Consider the following 26901-nt stretch of genomic DNA (forward strand, 5'->3'; position numbering starts at 1 on the left):
TTTAAACTTTTATACAAAATAAACTGAAAATTGGGGCGTGCAATATTATTCGGCCCCTTTAAGTTTATACTTTGTAGCACCACCTTTTGCTGTGATTACAGCTGCAAGTCGCTTGGGGTATGTCTTTTTCAGATTTGAACATCGAGAGACTGAAATTCTTGCCCATTTTTCCTTTGCAAATAGCTCGAGCTGAGTGAGGTTGGATGGAGAGCTTTTGTGAACAGCAGTTTTCAGCTCTTTCCACAGATTCTTGATTGGATTCAGGTCTGGACTTTGACTTGGTCGTTCCAACCCCTGGATACGTTTATTTCTGAACCATTCCATTGTATATTTTGCTTTATGGTTGGGATCATTGTCTTGTTGAAAGACAAATCTTCGTCCCAGTCTCAGGTCTTTTGCAGACTCCAACAGATTTTCTTCAAGAATGGTCCTGTATTTGGCTCCATCCATCTTCCCATCAATTTTAACCATCTTCCCTGTCCCTTCTGAAGGAAAGCAGGCCCAAACCATGATGCTGCCGCCACCATGTTTGACAGTGGGGATGGTGTGTTCACGGTGATGAACTGTGTTGCTTTTACACCAAACATATCGTTTGGCATTGTGCCCATAAAGTTTGATTTTGGTTTCTTCTGACCAGAGCACCTTCCACATGTTTGGTGTGTTTCCCAGGTGGCTTATGGCAAACTTTAAATGACACTTTTTATGGATATCTTTGAGGAATGGCTTTCTCCTTGCCACTCTTCCATAAAGGCCAGATTTGTGCAGTATAAGACTGATTGTTGTCCTATGGACAGCCTCTCCCACCTCAGCTGTATATCTCTGCAGTTCATCCAGAGTGATTATAGGCCTCTTGGCTGCATCTCTGATCAGTCTTCTCCTTGGTAGATTTGCAGTGGTATGATACTCCTTCCATTTCAATATGGTTGCTTGTACAGTGCTTCTTGGGATGTTTAAAGTTTTGGAAATCATTTTGTAACCAAATCCGGCTTTAAACTTCACAACATTATCACAGACCTGCCTGTTGTGTTCCTTGGTCTTCATGATGCTATCTGAGCTTTAAACAGAAAACTGAGACTATCACAGAGCTGGTGCATTTATACGGAGACTTGATTACACACAGGTGGATTATATCATCATCAGTCATTTAGGACAAAATTGGATAATTCAGAGATCCTCAATGAACTTCTGGAGTGAGTTTGCTGCACTAAAAGTAAAGGGGATGAATAATATCGCACGCCCCATTTTCAGTTATTTATTTTTTTAAAAAGTTTAAAATAAGTAATACATTTCGTTCAACTTCACAATTGAGTCCCACTTGTTGTTGATTCTTCACCATAACATTTAAATTTTTATCTTTATGTTTGAAGCCTGAAATGTGGGAAAGGGTTGAAAAAAAATCAAGGGGGCCGAAAACTTTCGCAAGCCACTGTATGCAGTTGCGGATCTGTATGGGCTCCTCCACTGCATGGTTATCAAATGTGACAGTGTAATGATGCATTTTGTAACAATTATACTATTTTTTAACCCCTTCATGACTTAAAACACATATACAATATATATCTATCTATATCGTCTCGAGGACCCACTTGCCCCTGTTAAACCCTTACATGGTGCTATCAAACATGCTCCAGCAGGAATTGCGCTGGCCCTATGATGCAATCACGTGGGACCAATAAGTTGCCATGACAACGTGGGGTCACATGATGACCCCTGTCGTGGTCATGCCTCACTTCCTGTGAATGGCGGCATTGCGTCGGCATTCACAGGAAGTGATCGGAGGAGCATGCAGTCATAAAGTCCCCTAAGTGGATTAGTAAAATCAATTAAAAAAAAAACCCCTAAGAACTTCGCATCACCCCCTTTTGTCCCATTGAGAATAAAACAATAAAAATACACATATATGGTATTAACAGTTTCAGAAATGTCCGATCTATAACAAAATCAAGTAATCTGATCGGTATACAGCACAGCAAAAAAAAAATAAATAAAAACAAAACACTAAAGTTACATTTTTTTTGGTCACTGCAACATTGCATTAAAATGCAATAACAAGCAATCAAAACATCGCATCCAAGCAGCGGCGGACTGGAGTACCTGGGGCCCACCAGGAAAAATCAATCTTGGGGCCCACCAGCACCATGCAGTTACCGTACTATATATAGCAGGGGTGGGATTCAAATTTTTAACAGGGTATCTGTAAACCCCGCCCATTTGAAAACCACACCCATTCTGTAACCACACCCATTCTGTAATCACACCCATTCTGTAATCACACCCATTTTCACGCAATTTCCTCAACCAAAAAATACAAGTAATTTAAAGTAAAATCTCCTTCCCCTTCCTCTCCTGTCCAGCATCAGTTGTTCCAGTCACTGTCAGTCTTATTGTATTAAATGATTTTTCTACAGTTTTTAAAAATTATTACTAAAGGAGCCCTGCTAAAATTGGAATGGACGACCTTCCCCATACAGATCCCATCCCATTATGGCCTCTTTCCCCTGCAGATCCCATCCCATTATGGCCTCTTTTCCCCTGCAGATCTCATCCCATTATGACCTCTTTTCCCCTGCAGATCCCATCCCTTTATGACCTCTTTTCCCCTACAAATCCCATCCCATTATGGCCTCTTTTCCCCTGCCGATCTCATCCCATTATGGCCTCTATCCCTTGCAGATCCCTTCCCATTATGGCCTCTTTCCCCTGCAGATCCCATCCCATTATGGCCTCTTTCCCCTGCAGATCCCATCCCATTATGGCCTCTTTCCCCAGCAGGTCCCATCCCATTATGGCCTCTTTTCCCAGCAGATCACATCCCATGTGCTCCTTTTCCCATATAGCTCCCATCTTATGTGGCCCATCTCCCCATATAGCTGCCATCTTAATTCGGCTCGTCTCCCCATATAGCCACATATAGCTGCCATCTTAATGCGGCTCCTCTCCCCATATAGCCACATATAGCTGCCATCTTATGTGGCCCCTCTCCCCATATAGCCACATATAGCTGCCATCTTAATGTGGCCCCTCTCCCCATATAGCCACATATAGCTGCCATCTTAATGTGGCCCCTCTCCCCATATAGCCACATATAGCTGCCATCTTAATGTGGCCCCTCTCCCCATATAGCCACATATAGCTCCCATCTATGTGGCCTCTCCCCATATAGCCACATATAGCTGCAATCTTAATGTGGCCCCTCTCCCCATATAGCCACATATAGCTGCCATCTTATTGTGGCCCCTCTCCCCATATAGCCACATATAGCTCCCATCTTATATGGCCTCTCCCCATATAGCCACATATAGCTGCCATCTTATGTGGCCCCTCTCCCTGCATCTTTGGGTCATTGAGCACTTATCTGCTCCAAGCACCGGTGGCCTCTCCTCTGTCTTCCGTCCTCCTCTGCAGCTCTCTGCACACTAAGGGTATGTGCGCACTAGGTGTTTTTTGTGCGTTTTTGGCTGTAGAAAAATGCACAAAAATGCACCCGCGGTAAACACGCGATGCGTTTTTACGTTTTTGGCTGCGTTTTTGCTCACTGCTTTTTTATGCGTTTTTTATCAGTGAACAATGCCATTAAAGATTGTTGAAAAAAAAGATCTGATGTCATTTCCTTCTTCAATATGTTCTTCATTCTCCACTAGTGTATGCTGGAGAGCAGACAGCAGCTGCAGAACTATAAGGCTCAGCATGCTCCATCCAGGACTGTATGCAGGAGTTTTTTGCCCTCCAAAAAAATGACGTGGGCTTCGCCATATTTTTGTATGCTAGCCAGGTACAGCAGGCAACTATGGGCTGCCCCCAACCCCCAGCTGCCTATTTGTACCCGACTGTGAACCAAAAATATAGGGAAGCCCTTTTTTTTTTAATTTCATGAATTTCATTAAATAATTTTAAAAAAAAAATGACGTGGGCTTCGCCATATTTTTGAGTCCAGCTAGGTACAACTAGGCAGCTGGGGATTGGAATCCGCAGTGCAGGGTGCCCAAGCTTTCTGGGCACCCCCTCTGCGAATTGCAGTCCGCAGCCACCCCAGAAAATGGCGCTGTATCCAACTCTTCCAGCTGCCCTGATGTCGGGTGGCTCGCTGGGTAATAATGGAGTTAGAGCTAGCTGTATATTATCAGCTGGCCCTAAGCCCGAAATTCATGGTGTCACGCCAATATTAGACATGGCCACCATGAATTTCTAGTGAAGATAAAAAAAAAAACACAACACACAGAAAAATATTTTTATTAGAAATAAAACACAACACAATTAGTAACTCCATCTTTATTGAAATAAAGAACCCCCCTCCGCAGTAATCCTGGGTCAGAGTCCCGCGATGTCCAATCCAGATCCAATATCATCTGATCGTTTGCTGGAAGGCAAAGCGATCAGATGATGTGTCAGGATCAAGGATGTGAATTCCATGACACAGCAGCTGATTGTATAAAAGCAGTTTATACAATCAGCTGATGCATCAGTGCAAAAAAAAAAAAGAAAAAAACCCCACACCCTTCTGTGCAGACTCCTGTCAGACCGATCAATGCAGGACCCGGCGGTAATTAGCTGATAAAGTCTCCTGACGGCATCAGCTGATAGTTTAGCCGGTCGGGTAGTAAAAAGCCGGCGTCACCGCTGTCACTATCACTGTCAGCTGATTCCATCAGGTGATCGCATCAGGTGATCAGCGCCAGGTCCTGCAGCTATTGGAGGTGTCCCGGCCGTCTGCACACAGCCGGAGCCGCGGTACCGGACATGGCACCGGGAGGCTGCAGACAGGTGAGTATGAGGGGCCCCTGCTCACTCCCCGGGACCCCGCAGCCCCCCTTCCGGGGCCCCCGTACACCCTTCCTGGGCCCCTGCACTCCCACCCCGGGGCCCCTGCTCTCTCTCCGGGCCCCCGCATCCCCCCCCTTCCCGGGGCCTCTGCTCGCTCTCCGGGCCCCCGCACCCCCCTGGGGCCCCTACTCGCTCTCCGGGCTCCCGCACCCCCCCCCCCCCGGGGCCCCTGCTCGCTCCCCGGGCCCCCGCACCCTCCCCCGGGGCCCCCGCCTTCTATACTCACGTGCTGCTGCAGCCAGTGGGGTGACGCCGGTCCGTCCTCCGCAGCGCGATGCTGCCAGCACCTGCACAGGAAGGAAGCAGTCATCACTCTGAGACTGCCTCCTCCTGCAGTGTCGCTGCGCAGATGAGTCAGAGCCGCGCGGCACTGACAGCAGGGAGAGCGAGGAGATCGCTCTCCCTGCTTGCCGCTCCAGAGGGAATGGGATTGTCACTAATCATATCGGCAATGTGCCGATATGATTAGTGAAATTACCGGCCGGGGGGGGGGGGGGGACCTCTCACACACATCCATAGGGGCCCAGTGGGGGTAGGGGGCGTGGCCATCAATAGCAGGGGCCCACCGGGGGTTCTCCCGACCTCCTGGTGGGCCAGTCCGCCCCTGCATCCAAGCAAAAATGATATAATTAAAACCAGCTCAAGATGCAAAACAAAAGCCATTATTGAGCCCCAGATCCCGAAAAATGAGAAAGCTACAGCTCTCGGGAATGGCAACAAAGGCGCAATTCTTTTGGGGTGTTAAGGGGTTAATAAACGTGGGCCTTTATATTCTATGGAGGTAATTTGGATGTCAATTTATTTTTTTTTGCTGACCAGTGGTCCAAATAAAAAAAAAACAACTAAGGCATGTCCTACCGTGATCTAACTGGCGGAGCAAATACGCTCATTTATGTGAATGGCGCAGTGACGTAAGAGGACGGCGTGCTAACATCATACGTGCTTCCTTATTTCACACACTGACCGTATGAAGCTGGGGGAAACTCCATTTTTTATTTTTGCATCTGAGAAAACAAATAACATGCGAATAGGAAAAATGATCATATGGATCAAACATTTGTGAAAATTTTTGTGTGAGAAAAACTACTAATGCGCAAATACGGTCCAGGTATTGTGAAGTCCGGAGCGGCCGATGGTCCCCTGGAAGTTAACAGGCATAGTCGCCTCATCAATGCATGATGAAGGACTTTGACTGCAGCTGAGGAAAACCTTATTATATATTTCACCTGTTGCCGTCCAGTATTTTCCCTGTTGTTACAACTAGACGGGGATGCTGGTAACAATACAACTATAGTATTCAGGAGGCTGTGTCCGCTTTCTGACGCCGTGTCCTCGCCTCACCACACTGCTATACTGAGCTCGTATCTGCGTCACACATCCTGCACAGTGCACACACCTTACTGTCTGCTTCGCATTTCCCGCCCGCTTCAGACCACGTGACCACGCCCCCTCAGGCTGCGAGTAGCTCTGACGGTCTGAGGTACCGCTCCATAGCGGGACATAATGACGCAGAGCTCGGACCTTCCGCGGGACGTCGTAATCCTTCTCAGAGGTGACTGACCAGGAGGGAGGGGGCTGTACTGTCATAACTAGTGACCTCCGGCCATGTTATACAGAGGCATGGTGTCAGGTGTGATGTGGTGGGGGAGGGAATGCTGTGGTATCACATAAGTATCCCCATATTGATGTGTTCATTGTGTATCTAATAATTGTATCACGAAGACACTTTACAAAGGGACAAGGAGACATTTTGGAGCAAATTGTGTCAAATATTTAAAGCTGTGGTACCATACTTACATAAGACATTAGGTACAACACACGGGAACGCAGTCGCCTCCTTATCTTTGTCTCACATCGCATTATTATATGGCATTTTATGTGGTTACTAGTGATGAGCAAGCACTAACATGCTCGAGTCCGCGTTACTCGGATCGAGCAGGTTGTGCGCTTGGAAGGGCTCAATTTGAATAACAAATATAATGGAAGTCAATGAGAAACTCAAGAATTTTTCCGGAATACCCCCGCCTCCCACCCCTAGGAGGGTTGAGGAGGCCCTAAAATCGCCAAAATGGATGAAAACAATGCTCAAATAGAATGGGAACAGCATGTAAAAAGACGCCTGAATGCATTGCTAACTCCAAGGTCGCTGCTGTGAACACTGTTCTTAGAGTATTAGGGTACATTCACACTTGTGTTATGCGGCATCCTTTGCAATCCGCCACCTTGAGGAATTATGATAACCGTTGCAGGAAGCCATTTATTCCTCATAGGCTTCTATTAAGGGCGGATTGCAACGGATGGTCTTGCGTTGCATCCGCCCCGCGGCGCATCAGTTGTTTTGTCGGTGACCGTCGGGTGGCAGGAACGCTGAATGTAGCGTTTTTTGTTGCTGTAAAAAAACGCACTCCGCAAGATTCCAACGGGATCCGTTAAGAGGCATAATGAATGTCTATGGTGCTGGATTCCATCGCCATGCATTTGGCGACGGATTCCAGTGCAGGATTCCGTCACGTTCTACTGAGCATGCTCAGCATGTCCAGCAGAACGTTCTAAATCATTTAAAATCACTCCTGGTCTCTCTCTCTCTGTGGGTCGGTCTCTCTCTCACCGCCTCTCTCATACTCAGCGGCGCTGCGCGGCTGTCACACTGCTCTGGCGGCTTCTCTTTTGAAAATGCCGGCCGCTCATTATTCCATCTCGTATTCCCTGCTTCCCCCGCCCACCGGTGCCTATGATTGGTTGCAGTCAGACATGCCCCCACACTGAGGGAGAGCTGTCTCACTGCAACCAATCACAGCCGCCGGTGGGCGAGTCAATATCGTGCAGTACAATAAATAAATAAATAAAGATCCCCCCCAATGTTGATACCAGCCAAGATAAAGCCACACGGCTGAAGGCTGATATTTTCAAGATGGGGAGCTCCACGTTATGGGGAGCCCCCCAGCCTAAAAATATCAGCCAGCGGCCGCCCGAAATTGCTGCATCCATTAGATGCAACAGTCCTGGGACTCTACCCGGCTCATCCTGAATTGCCCTAGTGCGGTGGCAATCGGGGTAATAAGGAGTTAATGGCAGCCCATAGCTGCCACTAAGTCCTAGGTTAATCATGGCAGGCGTCTGAGACACCCCCAATGATTAATCTGTAGTGAAAGTAAATAAACACATACACCCGAAAAAATACTTTATTTGGAATAAAAGACAAAAAAACACCCTCTTTCACCACTTTATTAATCCCCAAATACCCCTCCAGGTCCGACGTAATCCACACGAGGTCCCACAACGCTTTCAGCTCTGCTACATGAAGCTGACAGGAGCGACCGTAGAACACCGCCGCTCACTGTGAGCTCCAGGCAGCAACTGAAGTGAGTCGCGCTGTCAGCGGGGACGTCACTGAGGTAGTGCCTGCGTACGGTAATAATGGGTGCGGTAGTGCCGGTGTGTGCGGTGATGATGCGTGCGGTAGTGCCGGGGTGTGTGCGGTGATGATGGTTGCGGTAGTGCCTGGGTGTTTGCGGTGATGATGGTTGCGGTAGTGCCTGGGTGTGTGCGGTGATGATGGTTGCGTTAGTGCCGGGGTGTATGCGGTGATGATGGGTGCGGTAGTGCCGGGGTGTGTGCGGTTATGATAGGTGCGGTAGTGCCGGGGTGTGTGCGGTTATGATAGGTGCAGTAGTGCCGGGGTGTGTGCGGTTATGATGGGTGCGGTAGTGCCGGGGTGTGTGCGGTTATGATGGGTGCAGTAGTGCCGTGGTGTGTGTGGTTATGATGGGTGCGGTAGTGCCAGGGTGTGTGCGGTGATGATGGGGGTCGTAGTGGCGGGGTGTGTGCGCGCGGTGATGATGGGGGCTCTCTCTCTATTGGCTAAAGAAAACGGAACGCGTTATTTCACAGGAATCCGTTGTCTTTATTATCACACTATTTACAACGCATCAGTCACATGCATCACACAACACATTGTGAAGGATGCCAAACGACGCAAGTGTGAAACTAGCCTTACACCACTTACCGAATAACAAAATATACAAAACCGAATATAATAGATTTTATTGTAAAAAAAATGTAAAGAAACATTCTTTCCTGTATAATGACTTGTATATAAGGGAAAATAAAAAGAACAAAAATAATCGCCTCCTCCACCCCATAGGCTATGGTCACATGTAGTGCTTTTGATGCATTTTTATATTGTTCTCACTGCTTTCAATGTTTAAAAAATGCTGCAAAAATTCTGAAAGTATTGACATGCCGCTTCTGTCAAAAACGCAGCAGTTTTCCATTTGTCAGGAAAAAAAAATAAGCAATCTTGTCTATTAGACTTATGAAATCTCCTAGGTTTTGCTGGTACTGTAAAAATCAGTTTTAAATTTGCATAAAATGCATGAAAAAAAACGCTGCAAAAAAAAAAAGCAGAAAAAAATGCAACATGTGAACATAGCCTTATCCACTATAGGACCAAGGATATATAAATAAATATATATATATATATATATATATATATATATATATATATATATATATATATATATATATATATATATACATATATACACACATATATATATATATATACACATATATCTTCTATATATATAATTGCCTTATTCTGTCTGTCTGTCTGTCTGTCTTGCTCCAAAATTGTGTCCTTACGGTGACACAAAGCTGATTGGCCGCTGGGGTCGCCATGGCCCCGCCCCCCCGCACGGATTGGCCGCTCGCCCAGGCTGCGCCCCACGCGGATTTTCCGGCCGCTCGCCTAGGCTCCACCCCCCCCACAGATTGGTCTCTCGCCCCGGCACCCTGCAGGCATTGGCAACTCGGCCACGCCCCGCCCCCCTCACGCAATGCACGCTAGCTCTGGCCCCGCCCCCCCCACGCATTCCCCGAACCGACACGGTCACGGAACCACGACTCCCAGGTGAATACTGTACCCCTGGGAGCCCACATCAGCGTACGCCGCCAAACCAGCCGACACATACCCTCGCATTGCTGGGGCTGGCCGGCGTATGCTGGTGTGGGCTCCCGTGCGAGCGGGGGACGAGATACGCTGGTAACCATGGTAGCATAGTTACCAGCGCATCAAGGTCCTGCAGTGGCGGAACATACACACACGCACACACATAACAGCACACACACACATACACACACACATCAGATCACACTCACACACACATCACATCGCATCCACACACTCACAACATCCTGGGATATTGCTTGCTTCTCGGCGGCGATACTGTGCTGTGAGCTTCCAGGACCTGCCGGAGGATCACATGGCCAGAAGCATGTGGTATCTCCGGATGTTGTGAGTGTGAGCGCGTATGTGCAATATCGTCAATGTGTGTGTGCGTGAGTGTATGCGATCGGGTGTGTGTGAGTGTATGCGATCGGGTGTGTGTGAGTGTATGCGATCGAGTGTGTGTGAGTGTATGCGATCGGGTGTGTGTGTGTGAGTGTATGCGATCAGATCTGTGAGTGTCGGCAGAGGAGCACGGCGTGCTGGAGGAGGCTGGGAGGAGAGAGGCTGATCCTGGGGAAGGCTGGGATGGGGAGGCTGAGAGAAGAGAGGCTGATGCTGGGGGAGGCTGAGGCTGGGGTAGGCTGGGAGGAGAGAGGCTGATGCTGGGAAGAGAGAGGCTGATGCTGGGAGGAGAGAGGCTGATGCTGGGGGAGGCTGAGGCTGGGGTAGGCTGGGAGGAGAGAGGCTGATGCTGGGGACAGAAAAGACTGATGCTTGGAGGAGAGAGGCTGATTCTGGGAGGAGAGAGGCTGATGCTGGGGGAGGCTGAGGCTGGGGTAGGCTGGGAGGAGAGAGGCTGATGCTGGGAGGAGAGAGGCTGATGCTGGGAGGAGAGAGGCTGATGCTGGGGGAGGCTGAGGCTGGGGTAGGCTGGGAGGAGAGAGGCTGATGCTGGGAAGAGAGAGGCTGATGCTGGGAGGAGAGAGGCTGATGCTGGGGGAGGCTGATGCTGGGGGAGGCTGAGGCTGGGGTAGGCTGGGAGGAGAGAGGCTGATGCTGGGGACAAAAAAGGCTGATGCTGGGAGAAGAGAGGCTGATGCTGGGAGGAGAGAGGCTGATGCTGGGAGGAGAGAGGCTGATGCTGGGAGGAGAGAGGCTGATGCTGGGAGGAGAGAGGCTGATGCTGGGAGGAGAGAGGCTGATGCTGGGAGGAGAGAGGCTGATGCTGGGAGGTGAGAGGCTGATGCTGGGAGGTGAGAGGCTGATGCTGGGAGGAGAGAGGCTGATGCTGGGAGGAGAGAGGCTGATGCTGGGAGGAGAGAGGCTGATGCTGGGAGGAGAGAGGCTGATGCTGGGAGGAGAGAGGCTGATGCTGGGAGGAGAGAGGCTGATGCTGGGGGAGGCTGAGGCTGGGGTAGGCTGGGAGGAGAGAGGCTGATGCTGGGAGGAGAGAGGCTGATGCTGGGGGGAGAGAGGCTGATGCTGGGAGGAGAGAGGCTGATGCTAGGGACAGAAAAGGCTGATGCTGGGAGGAGAGAGGCTGATGCTGGGGACAGAAAAGGCTGATGCTGGGAGGAGAGAGGCTGATGCTGGGATGAGAGAGGCTGATGCTGGGGACAGAGAGGCTGATGCTGGGAGGAGAGAGGCTGATGCTGCGGGTAGAGAGGGAGGCTGATGCTGGGAGGAGAGAGGCTGATGCTGCGGGCAGAGAGGCTGATGCTGCGGGTAGAGAGGCTGAATCTGGTGCAGCATGGGGGATGGAGCACGATGGGGGGTGCGCAGCATGGGGGATGGAGCACGTTTGGGAGTGCGCAGCATGGCGGATGGAGCACGTTTGGGAGTGCGCAGCATGGCTGATGGAGCACGTTTGGGAGAATGCAGCATGGCGGATGGAGCACGTTTGGGAGTGCGCAGCATGGCGGATGGACCACGTTTGGGAGTGCGCAGCATGGCGGATGGAGCACGTTTGGGAGTGCGCAGCATGGCGGATGGAGCACGTTTGGGAGTGCGCAGCATGTTGGATGGAGCACGTTTGGGAGTGCGCAGCATGGCGGATGGAGCACGTTTGGGAGTGCGCAGCATGGCGGATGGAGCACGTTTGGGAGTGCGCAGCATGGCGGATGGAGCACGTTTGGGAGTGCGCAGCATGGGGGATGCAGCACGATGGGGGGTGCGGAGTATGGCGGATGGAGCACGTTTGGGAGTGCGCAGCATGGCGGATGGAGCACGTTTGGGAGTGCGCAGCATGGCGGATGGACCACGTTTGGGAGTGCGCAGCATGGCGGATGGACCACGTTTGGGAGTGCGCAGCATGGCGGATGGAGCACGTTTGTGAGTGTGCAGCATGGGAGATGGAGCACGATGGGGGGTGCGCAGCATAGGGGATGGAGCACGATGGGGAGTGCGCTGCATGGGGGATGGAGCACGATGGGGAGTGCGCAGCATGGCGGATGGAGCACGTTTGGGAGTGCGCAGCATGGCGGATGGAGCACGTTTGGGAGTGCGCAGCATGGTGGATGGAGCACGTTTGGGAGTGCGCAGCATGGCGGATGGAGCACGTTTGGGAGTGCGCAGCATGGGAGATGGAGCACGATGGGGAGTGCGCAGCATAGGGGATGGAGCACGATGGGGAGTGCGCTGCATGGGGGATGGAGCACGGTGCAGAGTGCGCTGCATGGGGGATGGAGCACGATGGAAAGTGCACACCTCCCCCCAACACACACACACACACGCGCGCGCACTGCACAACACACCACACACACACACTGGGAACCACAAACAACTGCCCTACACAGACACCCACACACACACAGACAACGCTGCATACACACAACACCCAACACACAAACACCGCGGCACACACAAATATACGCACATACCGCACAACACACACATTGCACAAAACATACCTCCCCCCAAAACACACCACACACACACAAACCGCGCAACACACACACACACAACGCTACAGACACACAGCGCTCCACAAACAACGCAACACACGAAACACACATACAACACCGCTCTCACCCCCGCCACACCCAGACAACACCCAGAACATGTACAGCGCCCTACACAAACACTTGGTAACTACACACAACAACATCTATATACAGTTAGGTCCAGAAATATTTGGACAGTGACACAAGTTTTGTTATTTTAGCTGTTTACAAAAACATGTTCAGAAATACAATTATATATATATAATATGGGCTGAAAGTGCACACTCCCAGCTGCAATATGAGAGTTTTCACATCCAAATCGGAGAAAGGGTTTAGGAATCATAGCTCTGTACTGCATAGCCTCCTCTTTTTCAAGGGACCAAAAGTAATTGGACAAGGGACTCTAAGGGCTGCAATTAACTCTGAAGGCGTCTCCCTTGTTAACCTGTAATCAATGAAGTAGTTAAAAGGTCTGGGGTTGATTACAGGTGTGTGGTTTTGCATTTGGAAGCTGTTGCTGTGACCAGACAACATGCGGTCTAAGAAACTCTCAATTGAGGTGAAGCAGAACATCCTGAGGCTGAAAAAAAAGAAAAAATCCATCAGAGAGATAGCAGACATGCTTGGAGTAGCAAAATCAACAGTCGGGTACATTCTGAGAAAAAAGAAATTGACTGGTAAGCTTGGGAACTCAAAAAGGCCTGGGCGTCCACGGATGAGAACAGTGGTGGATGATCGCCGCATACTTTCTTTGGTGAAGAAGAACCCGTTCACAACATCAACTGAAGTCCAGAACACTCTCAGTGAAGTAGGTGTATCTGTCTCTAAGTCAACAGTAAAGAGAAGACTCCATGAAAGTAAATACAAAGGGTTCACATCTAGATGCAAACCATTCATCAATTCCAAAAATAGACAGGCCAGAGTTAAATTTGCTGAAAAACACCTCATGAAGCCAGCTCAGTTCTGGAAAAGTATTCTATGGACAGATGAGACCAAGATCAACCTGTACCAGAATGATGGGAAGAAAAAAGTTTGGAGAAGAAAGGGAACGGCACATGATCCAAGGCACACCACATCCTCTGTAAAACATGGTGGAGGCAACGTGATGGCATGGGCATGCATGGCTTTCAATGGCACTGGGTCACTTGTGTTTATTGATGACATAACAGCAGACAAGAGTAGCCGGATGAATTCTGAAGTGTACCGGGATATACTTTCAGCCCAGATTCAGCCAAATGCCGCAAAGTTGATCGGACGGCGCTTCATAGTACAGATGGACAATGACCCCAAGCATACAGCCAAAGCTACCCAGGAGTTCATGAGTGCTAAAAAGTGGAACATTCTGCAATAGCCAAGTCAATCACCAGATCTTAACCCAATTGAGCATGCATTTCACTTGCTCAAATCCAGACTTAAGACGGAAAGACCCACAAACAAGCAAGACCTGAAGGCTGCGGCTGTAAAGGCCTGGCAAAGCATTAAGAAGGAGGAAACCCAGCGTTTCGTGATGTCCATGGGTTCCAGACTTAAGGCAGTGATTGCCTCCAAAGGATTCGCAACAAAATATTGAAAATAAAAATATTTTGTTTGGGTTTGGTTTATTTGTCCAATTACTTTTGACCTCCTAAAATGTGGAGTGTTAGTAAAGAAATGTGTACAATTCCTACAATTTCTATCAGATATTATTGTTCAAACCTTCAAATTAAACGTTACAATCTGCACTTGAATTCTGTTGTAGAGGTTTCATTTCAAATCCAATGTGGTGGCATGCAGAGCCCAACTCGCGAAAATTGTGTCACTGTCCAAATATTTCTGGACCTAACTGTACATATATATATATATATATATATATATATATATATATATATATATATTTATTACATAGAGTTATTACAAACAGAGTGATCGATTTCAAGTGTTTGTTTCTGCTAATGTTGATGATTATGGCTTACAGCCAATGAAGACCGAAAAGTCATTATCTCAGAAAATTAGATTATCACAAAACACTTGAAAAGGCTTCCTAAGCATTTAAAATGGTCCCCTAAGGGGGCTTTACACGCTACGACATCGCTAATGCGAACTCGTTGGGGTCACGGAATTGGTGACGCACATCTGGCCGCATTAGCGATGCCGTTGCGTGTGACACCGATGAGCAATTTTGCATCGTTGCAAAAACGTGCAAAATCGCTCATCGGTGACATGGGCGTCCATTCTCAAAAATCGTTACTGCAGCAGTAACGAGGTTGTTCCTCGTTCCTGCGGCAGCACACATCGCTCCGTGTGACACCGCAGGAACGAGGAAGCTCTCCTTACCTGCCTCCCGGCCGCTATGCGGAAGGAAGGAGGTGGGCGGGATGTTACGTCCCGCTCAGCTCCGCCCCTCCGCTGCTATTGGGCGGCCGCTCAGTGACGTCGCTGTGACGCCGCATGGACCGCCCCCTTAGAAAGGAGGCGGTTTGCCGGTCACAGCGACGTCGCCGGGCAGGTAAGTACGTGTGATGGGTCTGGGCGATGTTGTGTGGCACGGGCAGCGATTTGCCCGTGTCGCGCAACAGATGGGGGCGGGTACCCACACTAGCGATATCGGGACCGATATCGCAGTGTGTAAAGCCCGCTTTAGTCTGGTTCAGTAGCTTACACAGTCATGGCCAATACTGCTGACTTTACTGATGTCCAGAAGTCAGTCATTGACACACTGCACAAGGAGGGTAAGCCACAAAAGATCATTGCTAAAGAAGGTGGCTGTTCAGAGTGCTGCATCCAAGCATATTAATGGAAAGTTGAGTGGAAGGAAAAAGTGTGGTAGAAAAAGGTGCACAAGCAACTGCAGCCATGATAGGATTGTAAAAAGGCCATTCAAAAATTTGGGGAGATTTACAAGGAGTGGACTGCTGCTGGAGTCAGTGCTTCAAGAACCACCACACACAGATGTATCCATGACATGGGCTACAACTTTCGCATTCCTTGTGTCAAGCCACTTATGACCAATAGACAGTGCCAGTAGTGTCTTACCTGAGCCAAGGAGGCAAAGAACTGGACTGTTGCTCAGTGGTCCAAGGTGTTTTCAGATGAAAGTAAATTTTGTATTTTATTTGGAAATCAAGGTCCCAAAGTCTGGAGGAAGAGTGGAGAGGCCACAATCCAAGCTGCTTGAGGTCTAGTGTGAAGTCTCCACAATCAGTGATGGTTTGGGGAGCCATGTCATCTGCTGGTGTAGGTCCACTGTGTTTTATCAAGACCAAAGTCAGTGCAGCCATCTACCAGGAAATTTTAGAGCACTTCATGCTGTACTCTGCTGACAAGCTTTTTGGAGATGGAAATTTAATTTTCCAGCAGAACTTGGCACCTGTCCACACTGCCAAAAGTACCAATACCTGGTTTAAGAACCACAGTATCACTATACTTGATTGGCCAGCAAACTCGCCTGACCTAAACCCCATAATCTATGGGGTATTGTCAAGAGGAAGTTGACAGATCCCAGACCCAACAATGCAGATGAGCTGAAGGCTGCTGTCAAAGCAACCTGGGCTTCCATAACACCTCAGCAGTGCCACGGGCTGATCGCCTCCATGCCACGCCGCATTGATGCAGTAATCCATGCAAAAGGAGCCCCGACCAAGTATTGAGTGAATTTACTCTTTCAGTAGGCCAACATTTCTGAGTTTAAAATCATTTTCAGTTGGTTTTATATAATATTCTAATCTTTCTGATATGACTTTTGGGTTTTCATTGACTGTAAGCCATAATAATCAACATTAACAGAAATAAACACTTGAAATAGATCACTCTGTAATGACTCTATATTTCACATGTCAGTTTTTTGCCATCAGTCGCAATCCGTCAAAATGGGAAAAAAACGGATCCAGCGTTGGATCCGTTTTTTTCTCATTGACTTGTATTAGTGACAGATTGCGACAGATGGCCTGATGTTGCATCGGTCGAACGACGGATCCGTCGAAAAATCCGGCGTCCAGAAGAACTTTTTTTGTCACCGTCGAAAAAACGGACGTCGCTGGATCCATCACCATCTGTTGTCTTTTACAATGGAAGCCGGTGCAGGATCCGTCCTATGACCGTCTCCAGTGATGGATTCCGTTTTTTTTAAACAGCATGCTCAGATGGGGTAAAACAGAGTCAGGCTGAACAAATTCTCTCTCTGTCTCTCTCTCTCCCTCTCTGGTTGTTTTTACTGGCAAATAACCTTTCACATGAAAAAAAAAATTATACGACGGATCCGTTATTTATTTACCACAATCTGCAACGGATCCGTTGTATCAGTCACAAGATGGATTGTGACTGATGGCAAAAAACTGATGTGTGAAAGAGGCCTAAAAAAAACACCATGAGCACTTACCTTAAAAGTTTGTATATTGTGCTCTCTAAACGAAAAGGTCAGTTACTATTTATTTTTTATTTCTGTGATTCATTTCTTGATTTGACTGCAGAAAACGGCATAAAAATGTAAACCAATAAATAGTATGTATAGACAATTGATTCACTGAATGACCTAAAAATATGTTTTTGAATTATTTGCAGATGCAGAGGCATTTCTGTCCACCTGTCTTCAGTATGAAAGTGTGAGCAGTAAAGCAAGAGAACTTGGAGAAGATATACTCCAAGATTTCAGAATTATTCGAAACAGGTACTATTGCGTATCGCAACTATATATTTTTTTATAGGGTTTGTGTATCCTTGAGTACACTTTCAGCAAGGTGTGCAGCTTGCTGAATCCTAACAGGGATTACCTAATGTACCAAGTACAATTTCAGTAGAAACCTTGAGCAAAGCAGCAGGAACTCTGTTCTGCATTTCACTTCAAGTATGCAAATCTGCATACTTGCAGTTCGTTGCGTGATGATCACTGTAACCGCCAATCTTAACGTTCTGTACATTGCGCACAGTTAGGATTTGGCAAGTTGTACAGCTTAAAAGGAATCTGTTAACAGGTGTTTTTCTACCTCATCTTAGAGCAGCATGATGTAGACAAATAGATCCTGAATCCGATGATGTATCACTTAGATTACTGGGTGCAGCTGTTCTGACACAATCAGAAATTTAGATTTAGCCATGTAGCAGAGCAGAGAGAGAGGTCCTGCCCACATCCGGCTCACAAGGAGATTGTACATTGACAGTGAGCTGTCAGTCAGAGGAGGGGGCATGCCGGACTGACTTGTGTGTGACATTATAGTTCGAGCAATGAAAATTCTGCTGCTTAAAAAAACATTGCAAATAAACAACACATTGGGACCTTGACAAGACAGGCATCCCTGAATTCTCTGTGTTAACCCTTGCAGCATACTCTTCAGATTAAATAGCAAAAAAACTGCTGACAAATTCCCTTTAACAAAAATTACTCAGTAGTGTACAAACCCTTTAATGCTCATTAGCTGCAGAAGCTACTGGTGTAAGTTACAAAGAAATTTACAAATGCAGCAGTCTGTTACCCAAAGCCGCACACTAAATGCCATCAATGTATAAGGGAACTCTGGTACTGCATTACTGCTATATGAAAAAATGAGATTTTTAGTTTATGAATTGGCCAATGCATGTAAGCCCGAAAACCAAACGGCAAGGTAAATCTCAATATTCCGGGTCCCTAACTAAAATGCCACTATCTAGGTTAAAACATCCATGTCTGGGCAGCTAGACTAAAAATCTAACTTGAAATGCCACTATCTGGACTAACCTCCATGTCTGGGCAGCTAGGACTCCTGATATAAGGATTGTGAACAGAGCCTGGTTTATAGGGCGGAGTGCTCAGTCAGAAAAAAACTCACTGCAAATATTTCAAAAGACTGACCTGCACATCCTACAAGTGTGTATAGGTGCCAGCTGAAAAAACCTAGCAAATACAAAATGAATACAGCCGCACACTAAATGCCATCAATGTATAAGGGAACTTATACCAGGAGTCCTAGCTGCCCAGACATGGAGGTTAGTCCAGATAGTGGCATTTCAAGTTAGATTTTTAGTCTAGCTGCCCAGACATGGATGTTTTAACCTAGATAGTGGCATTTTAGTTAGGGACCCGGAATATTGAGATTTACCTTGCCGTTTGGTTTCCGGACTTACATGCATTGGCCAATTCATAAACTAAAAATCTCATTTTTTCATATAGCAGTAATGCAGTACCAGAGTTCCCTTATACATTGATGGCATTTAGTGTGCGGCTGTATTCATTTTGTATTTGCTAGGTTTTTTCAGCTGGCACCTATACACACTTGTAGGATGTGCAGGTCAGTCTTTTGAAATATTTGCAGTGAGTTTTTTTCTGACTGAGCACTCCGCCCTATAAACCAGGCTGTGTTCACAATCCTTATACCAGGAGTCCTAGCTGCCCAGACATGGAGGTTAGTCCAGATAGTGGCATTTCAAGTTAGATTTTTAGTCTAGCTGCCCAGACATGGATGTTTTAACCTAGATAGTGGCATTTTAGTTAGGGACCCGGAATACTGAGATTTACCTTGCCGTTTGGTTTCCGGGCTTACATGCATTGGCCAATTCATAAACTAAAAATCTCATTTTTTCATATAGCAGTAATGCAGTACCAGAGTTCCCTTATACATTGATGGCATTTAGTGTGCGGCTGTATTCATTTTGTATTTGCTAGGTTTTTTCAGCTGGCACCTTTACACACTTGTAGGATGTGCATATTTATAAGTCTTTTGGGTTGATTGAGAACATAGTTGTTGATCAATAATAAAAAAAAATCCTCTAAAATACAACTTGCCTAATAATTCTGCACAAAGTGAATTTATCTAGAAAAAAGCACCAACAACGCACCTACATTACCAGCTTTTTTCTTTTTACATTTCCATGCTTTCTCTGACAAGTTGCAGTTTTGGTTGCAGTTTGTGTGCAGAAAAAACTGCAGAGTGTGCATGTAGTCTTAATTTGCTCTGAATGCATGCGATTTTCGTCCAGGTTTATCTTCTTGGATGGTGGATTTTGTGTTAATGTAACTAAGTCGCATAGCCTTATGTTGGTCATCAGTATAGGGCCTCTTCAGATATATTTGATTCTACATCCTGATTCCCACCAGAAAAGTATGCACGTGCAGAAAAGACACTAATGACAAAATTGATCCCATCATTTCCTGTATCTGGTAGCATAACTTCTAGCGCAGATTTTGCTGGATTTATTTTTTGAGGGGGGAGGGTGGCATAACGTTTTTCTGAAGCCTTTGTGTTACCAGTAACGTGGAAACCCCTATATTTTCATTAACATGACAGACCTGAGTGGAGATGTGTGTTTTTCTGGGTTGAGTTAAATGCTATTTGGTGGCGATTTTGGTACAGAACATTTTGGAACAGATCACATTTTTTTTATCCTGTGCTCTATGCTGAGCACTTACATCGGGGTTTCCATCCACATCTCCGAAATATATGATTCAGGTGAAACCCCAATGGATATATCACTAAAAAGGCAGCAGAGTTACTCCGGAATCTGTTTGGCATCTGTTCGGCCTCTGTTCAGCGGTGTCTGTCTTTTCAAAGGTGAATAAAACTGTTGATGATGGTCCTTTTTTGCACATCTAAAAGGAGGAGTAAAGAGATGGACACCGCCAGATGGCACGCCAGTCGTGAGGTCAAAATGACACCCTCTGCCTCATTATAGTTAATTTTCTGTTGGGAATTTTGTCTGAATCACATTTTCCAGAGATTTAGGGTATGTGCCCACGATCCGCACACACTGTGTCCTGGATGCAGCTTGTCTTTTCCTGCAGAAACGCGAGTGTTTTTTTTCCGCTGGAGATCGCAGCTACCCGTACCCACAATCAGGGTTCGGGGCACTGTGGACTTTCGCTCTGTTCTCCACGTGGATAACACTCAAGTCTTTGCAAGCATAAATTGACATGCTGTGGCTCGGGAAACTGTACCGCATGTCAGTTTACGCTGCAGAGAAAAGAAGCACAGTAAGCATGGGATTTCTATAAATCCATCCACTGTGCTTGTACTGTAGAATGCAGCGTTTTGGACGCAGTGATAAAACGGTGTTAATTCTGATCGTAGGCACGTATCGTAACATGTAATCCCCAGTGTAAGCGCCGTACTGTGATATTTGAGAGGTTGAAGAATTGCTATTTTTAATTTTTTTTATGCTTTACATCGTTCAGTATAGACGATTAGGTGAATTTATTCCTCTGGTCAGTACAATTACAGCGATACCAGATTTATATAGTTTTTTAGTGGCACAACTGATGTGACTGATACTGCAAAAAACGATCCGTTGTTTTTTTTTACCGTTTTACCGGCGGCCGGCTTTTGTGAACGATCAGCTTATCGGTCGGCTTTTGTGAACGATCAGCTGATCAGCCGGCTTTTGTGAACGATGATCGCAAAAGCCGGCCGATCAGCTGATCGTTCACAAAAGCCGGCCTATCAGCTGGTCGTTCCGGCCACTGGAACTGAAACTGAATTTTCAGTCGATCATGGTTTTTTACTGTGCGCATGCTCACAGTAAAAATCCGATCTGCTGCACACAAAAACGTTACATTCAGCGTTGCTCCCGTCTGACGGTCAGTCAGTAAACGACTGATCCGTCACGCGGCGGATGCAACTCAAGGCCATCAGTCACAATCCGTCACTAATAGAAGTCTATGGGGAAAAAACGGATTACTGAAAAATATTTTGCAGGATACCGTAATTCCTCAAGGCGACGGATTATGACTGATGCAAAACAATGGAAGTGTGAACTTAGCCTTACAGGCCACCAAAAAGCATAATGGAAATTCTATAATTGAACACAGGAAGTTAGGAGAGAGAATGTTGGCAATTAACCCCACCAGAGCTGGAGCCAGCAATGAGGATGTGCTGCTAGTAAGATAAAAGGTGATGTTGCTAAAATAACATAATGGATTTTTGGCACAGCACATATTAGCTAGAGAAAAAAAATCAGTTTTGGTACTGGACAACCTCTTTAATCTAAAGTCCGGGTGAACCTGAACTTACATGGGTTCCCTGAACTCTACTTTTAACCTTTTTAACTTCCTAACAAAAATTATGTTTCAATAATTGTGCTGATGTGAAGTAGACATGTGGGAAATGTCATTTATTAACTACTTTGTGTGATATACCGCATTTTTCGCTTTATAAGACGCACTTTTTCCCCCAAAATTCACGGGAAAATAGTGGTGAATCTTACAAGCCGAATCTAGCTTACCAGGGAGCACTGTGGCGGTGAAGCGGAGTCACAAGAGGCTGATGCCACCGCTGTCACCGGCTTCCTGCAGCAGCGGCACCAGTGGAGTGATGTTGGAATTGCTGTGGGCCCATAGATGGGATGTTATGGTGGCGCGAGGAGGGCACCTTGGATCTGCTGGTAAATGGCTGTGTCGATGGCCGCCATGGATCTCAGAATCCAGATTTCTATCTGCGCTTGCACTGCCTCCGAAGCGATGGACTTCAGGAAATGGCTGTGGAAGCGTCGCAGATTGAGATCTCAGAGAGATCACATGTGCTACCTCTGTAGCCATTTTCCTAAAGTCCCTCACGTTGGAAGCAGTGCAGGGGCAGATTGATATTTTCCTAAAGTCCCTCGCGTTGGAAGCAGTGCAGGGGCAGATTGAGATAGCAGAGGGTTCTGTTTTAGTTCTCCTCAGCAGGTCGAGATTATTTTAAGAAAAAGGAAAGAGAGAAGAGCGATTCTCTTCCTCCTCTGCAGGGCTGGATACTGTTTGGTGGAGGCAACTTCTGCAGAGTTGCCTCCACCAATCAGTGATCTGACCCTGACAAAATTGTCAGATGAATGAAGGGTCCTTAATAGGTGAGCAAATACGCTGAAGGGGAACACAACCCCCATCATCAGCCTTCAGAATATACTGTATCAATGGGTGTATTCTGAAGGATGATGGGGGCGGTAGTCATATTTAGTATAAACACTCCAGGGAGAGACTGTAATGTAGTGGCCAAAGTGTTGTAAATGTGACTACCATCCCTCTCATCTTTCAGAATACACCCATGTATGGTATACAGTTGTGAAGCCCCCGCTCACCTGCAGGTCGCCTCAGGGTCTTCACGTGCTGGGAATCTTCCGGCAACAGGTACTTCAGGTTAACTTCAATAGGAATCGTGACGCCACTCTCGGTAATTGCGGTCTTGGGGTGTTTGGGTCTGATGGTGTTTGCATTCTGGTGTTATGGCCTCCCGAGAGTGAGCCTGGCCCCAGGGATTCGGGTGTGGTGCATGTAGAACCAGAAGTCGCAGAAAAACTCCCACACAGTTCAGAAATGTCTTTCAGGGTTTTTACTCACTTTTTGCTGGTAGAGGGAGGCAACCCGGGCGATGCTATGATGAACCAGGTGGAACCAGGTATCTTTCAGGCTGATCCAGGGGTGACTGTCAACTCGCCTTCCTAGCCCTTCTTGTTTTGGATGACCCCTGACTTGGAGTACTGCGGGAATCACCCAGGGAAGTTGCAACTGCCTTTCTCCCCTTTCTGGCCCGTTTGCTGGCAGCGTGGAGCAAGTAAAGAACTGGCTTCTTGCCCCGTCTCACTTATGGGCCCCCTCGTTGCTGCTGATACTGCGGACTCTGTGTAGGTTGGTGAGGCACATTCAGTACCCTCACCAGCAGGTTTAGCAGACCGAATTCTTGGTTTGTTGCTCTAGGGACCTGTTTCCCCGTGCGGGCCTAGTCTACCAGAAGTCCCCTTACTCAGTCACCTCGCTCCTTCCTGAGGTGCCTTTCAGTCTGACACTGTGGTAACCGAACTCCCCCGCCGACAGCCACTACACGTGCAGGGTCTGACTAGTGACACCGCGCACGTCCTCCTTCTGCGACTGCACACTGAGCTTCCTCACTTCAGATTGGTTCACTACTACCTCCCTACTGTGCCTGCCACTGCAACCTAGCAACCAGCTTCTCCACCCCACCACTAGCTGAGATGTGGAGGCCACGCCCCCTCCTGGGTCTACCCAAGGGTCCCTTCTATGGTGTGTGTGAGAACTAGCCACTATGTGTTTGTGTGTCCACACCCTATTCAGCCATCAGGATTACCTGTTTGTACTGACCCAGCATGGGTTCAGTACTCAGTGGTGCCTGACCAGGTCAGGGGCGCCACACAGTACATGGGTGTATTCCTAAGGATGAAGGGGCTAGTAGTCCCAGATCCCCATAATAGTGCATCATCCACAGATTCCCCCTCATCCCACAGGGGAGTACTAACATGCTAATGAGCCGACTAGCCAGGGAAACTAATGCCCAGGGGATTAGTCCCCTCGCTCATTAGCATACGATAAAATATCTTTAGAAATACTTTTTCTAAAGATCTCTTTATCTAAGCTAGTGTATACAGGGACAGTTAGGCAGGGATTAGCAATATGCACCCAGAACTGCTTGTGGTCGTAGTTCAGGGTGCATATTGGACCTGACAAGTTCCCTATAAGTGCACCTTCTTATCTGTTTTCCAACCATATCGGCCCTTCTCTGGCTCTATAAAGCCAGAGCCGTCAATCATAAAAGAGGATGAAGATAGAAGAAGAAAAAAAGCAAGTGGGAGGCTGCACTTAAATGTTTGGCCATGCCATGGTACACTGAGCACATGTACTTGGTTTTAACAGTTATTCTGTGTTCACAAAGTCCCTTTGAAGAACGTGTACAGCTGCTCTGTGGCTATAACGTTCGTTTTGACCCACTCGTGTCTATATCTATGATACCCATATCAGTTACTCCTTTCCCAGAAGTGCTAGATATATAGTATGTCTCCCTTGAACAGTCAGCAGAGTCTCAGAAATCAGAGCAGCAGCGTGCAGGTTCCTTGCTGGGTTCTTTTTTGTGGAGTCCTCTACTGGTATCTCTGTATTATAAGGATGTGTTTGTTTCTTAACTGCTAGGTCTGTTTAAACTATTGAGTCTCAAAGTACCCAAATATTCCAGGCTGCAAGTTGTGCTTGTCTGGTGTATCACCTATTTACGGTGCTCTTTTTGTTAGCATAAAAATAAGCATCTTCCAGTATTTAACTTTCTTTTTCTATTTTCTTTTCCTTTAGAATGTAAGCCCGCAAGGGCAGGGTCCTCTTCCCTCTGTAGTAGTCTGTCTATTGAAACTTCTTTATGTATTCTGTATGTAACCCCCTTCTCATGTACAGCACCATGGAATCAATGGTGCTCTATAAATAAATAAATAAATAATAATAATAATATTTGATATCATTCGCCTGCAACTGCAATGAATGCTTTTATCTTGTATAGTTTCCAGCCTGTTGCCAAGGAAATGGCAGAGTATGTGCAGTATTCCAGGCTGAGGATTTACCGTAATTTCTGTGATAATTGTTGGCTCTCCAACCCAATGATTTCTGTACAGCAGTCCGTGGCTCACCCCCTCCCTCTCTGCTCCTGACTGAGATGCTATAATCAGTACTACAAAATCAGTAGCATTGGCATTTCACAGTCATGCACTTTTTAAGGGCCCTGTTATCTCAATATGAAAATTTATTGATAGGTGTGTGCTTCAGAAAAAGCACTGACAGACCATTACTGTTACTGTAGCATTAACTCAGTAGACTAAGCTACTTAACCAGAACTGCTACTGAGCCAGAATCTATATATATAATTGCCTTATTCTGTCTGTCTGTCTTGCTCCAAAATTGTGTCGTTACAGCGACAACCAGCGGATTGGCCACTGAGCTCGGCATGGCCCCGCCCCCCGCACGGATTGGCCGCTCGACCCGGCCCCCTGCACGAATTGGCCGCTCGGCCAGGCCCCGCCCCCTCACGCATTGGATGCTCTCCCTGGACCCGCCCCCCGCACGCATTCCCCGAACCCACACGGAGACGCCCGACTCCCAGGTGACTGCTGCAGCCCCGGAAGCCCACACCGGCAAGACAAAGTGGAGAAAAGCCACTAGCTTACCCCGCCTCCTGACACACGTGTGGCGGAGCCGGGGTAGGCTGGTATCCATGGTACACATCGGGTAACTATAGAAACCGCTTTCCTTAGTTACCCGATGTGTAACATGGTTACTAGCTTACCCCGGCTCCCGGCACACGTCAGCACTGTCGCTTACCTTTTCTCCACTTTGTCGGATCCGGTGCGCTCCTGTGCACTGTGTACACTACAGTTGCCGCGCGACAAGCTCCGATCACGTGTTATGTGACCAGGAAGTTGTGGCGCAGCCACTGTCCTGTACACAGTGTACGGCTGCCTTCAGACGTACGTGTCACACATAGCACACATGCATGTATATATACACACACACACACATAGCAGACACACATGGATACACCGAGCGCATACACACATAGCACACATGCATGTATACACACACACTGAGCACATAAACACACATAGCAGACACACATGGATACACCGAGCGCATACACACATAACGCACATGCATGTATACACACACACTGAGCACATATACACACATAGCAGACACACATGGATACACCGAGCGCATAAACACATAGCGGACATGCATGTATACACACACACACATAGCAGACACACATGGATGCACCGAGCGCATACACACATAGCGCACATGCATGTATATACACAGACACACACACAGCAGACACACATGGATACACCGAGCGCATACACACATAGCGCACATGCATGTATATACACACACAGCAAACACACATGGATACACCGAGCACATACACACATAACACACATGCATGTACACACACACACACACACACTCTGCTGTATACTTACCCAGCGATGCGGTCCCCGGCACTGAAGTCCCCAGCGCTGTTCCTGCTTCCAGCTCCACAGGGCACTGAATATTCAGTGAGTATAATGAGCGGTGATAAGGAGCGGGAGGCAGCAGAGCCGGAGACAGTATCTCTGGAGAGAAGTAAATATAGAAAATATTTTTATTAAAAAGACCCATATTTTCTCTGGCATGTTTTACACTGATGTCACACGGATCACATCAGTGTGCGATCCGTGTGACATCCGTGCTGCCGAAGATGCCTGCGTGTGTGCGTGCGGAGTCATGAAAAGTCACACGGTTCGTGTGCAAACACGGACGTGTGCGGCACATCATAGAATAACATGGGTACGTGTGACATCCGTGTTACAAAACGCATGTCACACGTACCTAAAACACGGACGTTTGAAACCAGCCTACGGCAGCACGCTGGATCCGACAAAGTGGAGAAAAGCTGGATGTGTGAAACCACTAGCTTACCCAGGCTCCCGGCACACATGTGCCGTAACCGGCTTAGGCTG

At 47.4% G+C, this 26901-nt stretch overlaps 1 protein-coding gene across 4 annotated transcripts in view; it reads left to right on the forward strand.

The window, feature by feature from the left end:
* The first annotated feature begins 6271 nt into the window (after nt 1-6271).
* The window catches only part of SKAP1 (src kinase associated phosphoprotein 1), a 962073-nt gene continuing 941443 nt past the window's right edge, over nt 6272-26901 (forward strand). For all 4 annotated transcript variants that reach the window (XM_075350053.1, XM_075350056.1, XM_075350054.1 and 1 more), the window contains exons 1-2: nt 6272-6373; nt 17251-17356. In XM_075350053.1, coding sequence (XP_075206168.1) covers nt 6325-6373; nt 17251-17356 — 155 coding nt within the window. In that variant the 5' untranslated portion in view covers nt 6272-6324. The remainder of the gene's footprint in view (nt 6374-17250; nt 17357-26901) is intronic.

This window comes from Anomaloglossus baeobatrachus, chromosome 5, assembly GCF_048569485.1.
Source record: "Anomaloglossus baeobatrachus isolate aAnoBae1 chromosome 5, aAnoBae1.hap1, whole genome shotgun sequence".
Lineage (NCBI taxonomy): Eukaryota > Metazoa > Chordata > Amphibia > Anura > Aromobatidae > Anomaloglossus > Anomaloglossus baeobatrachus.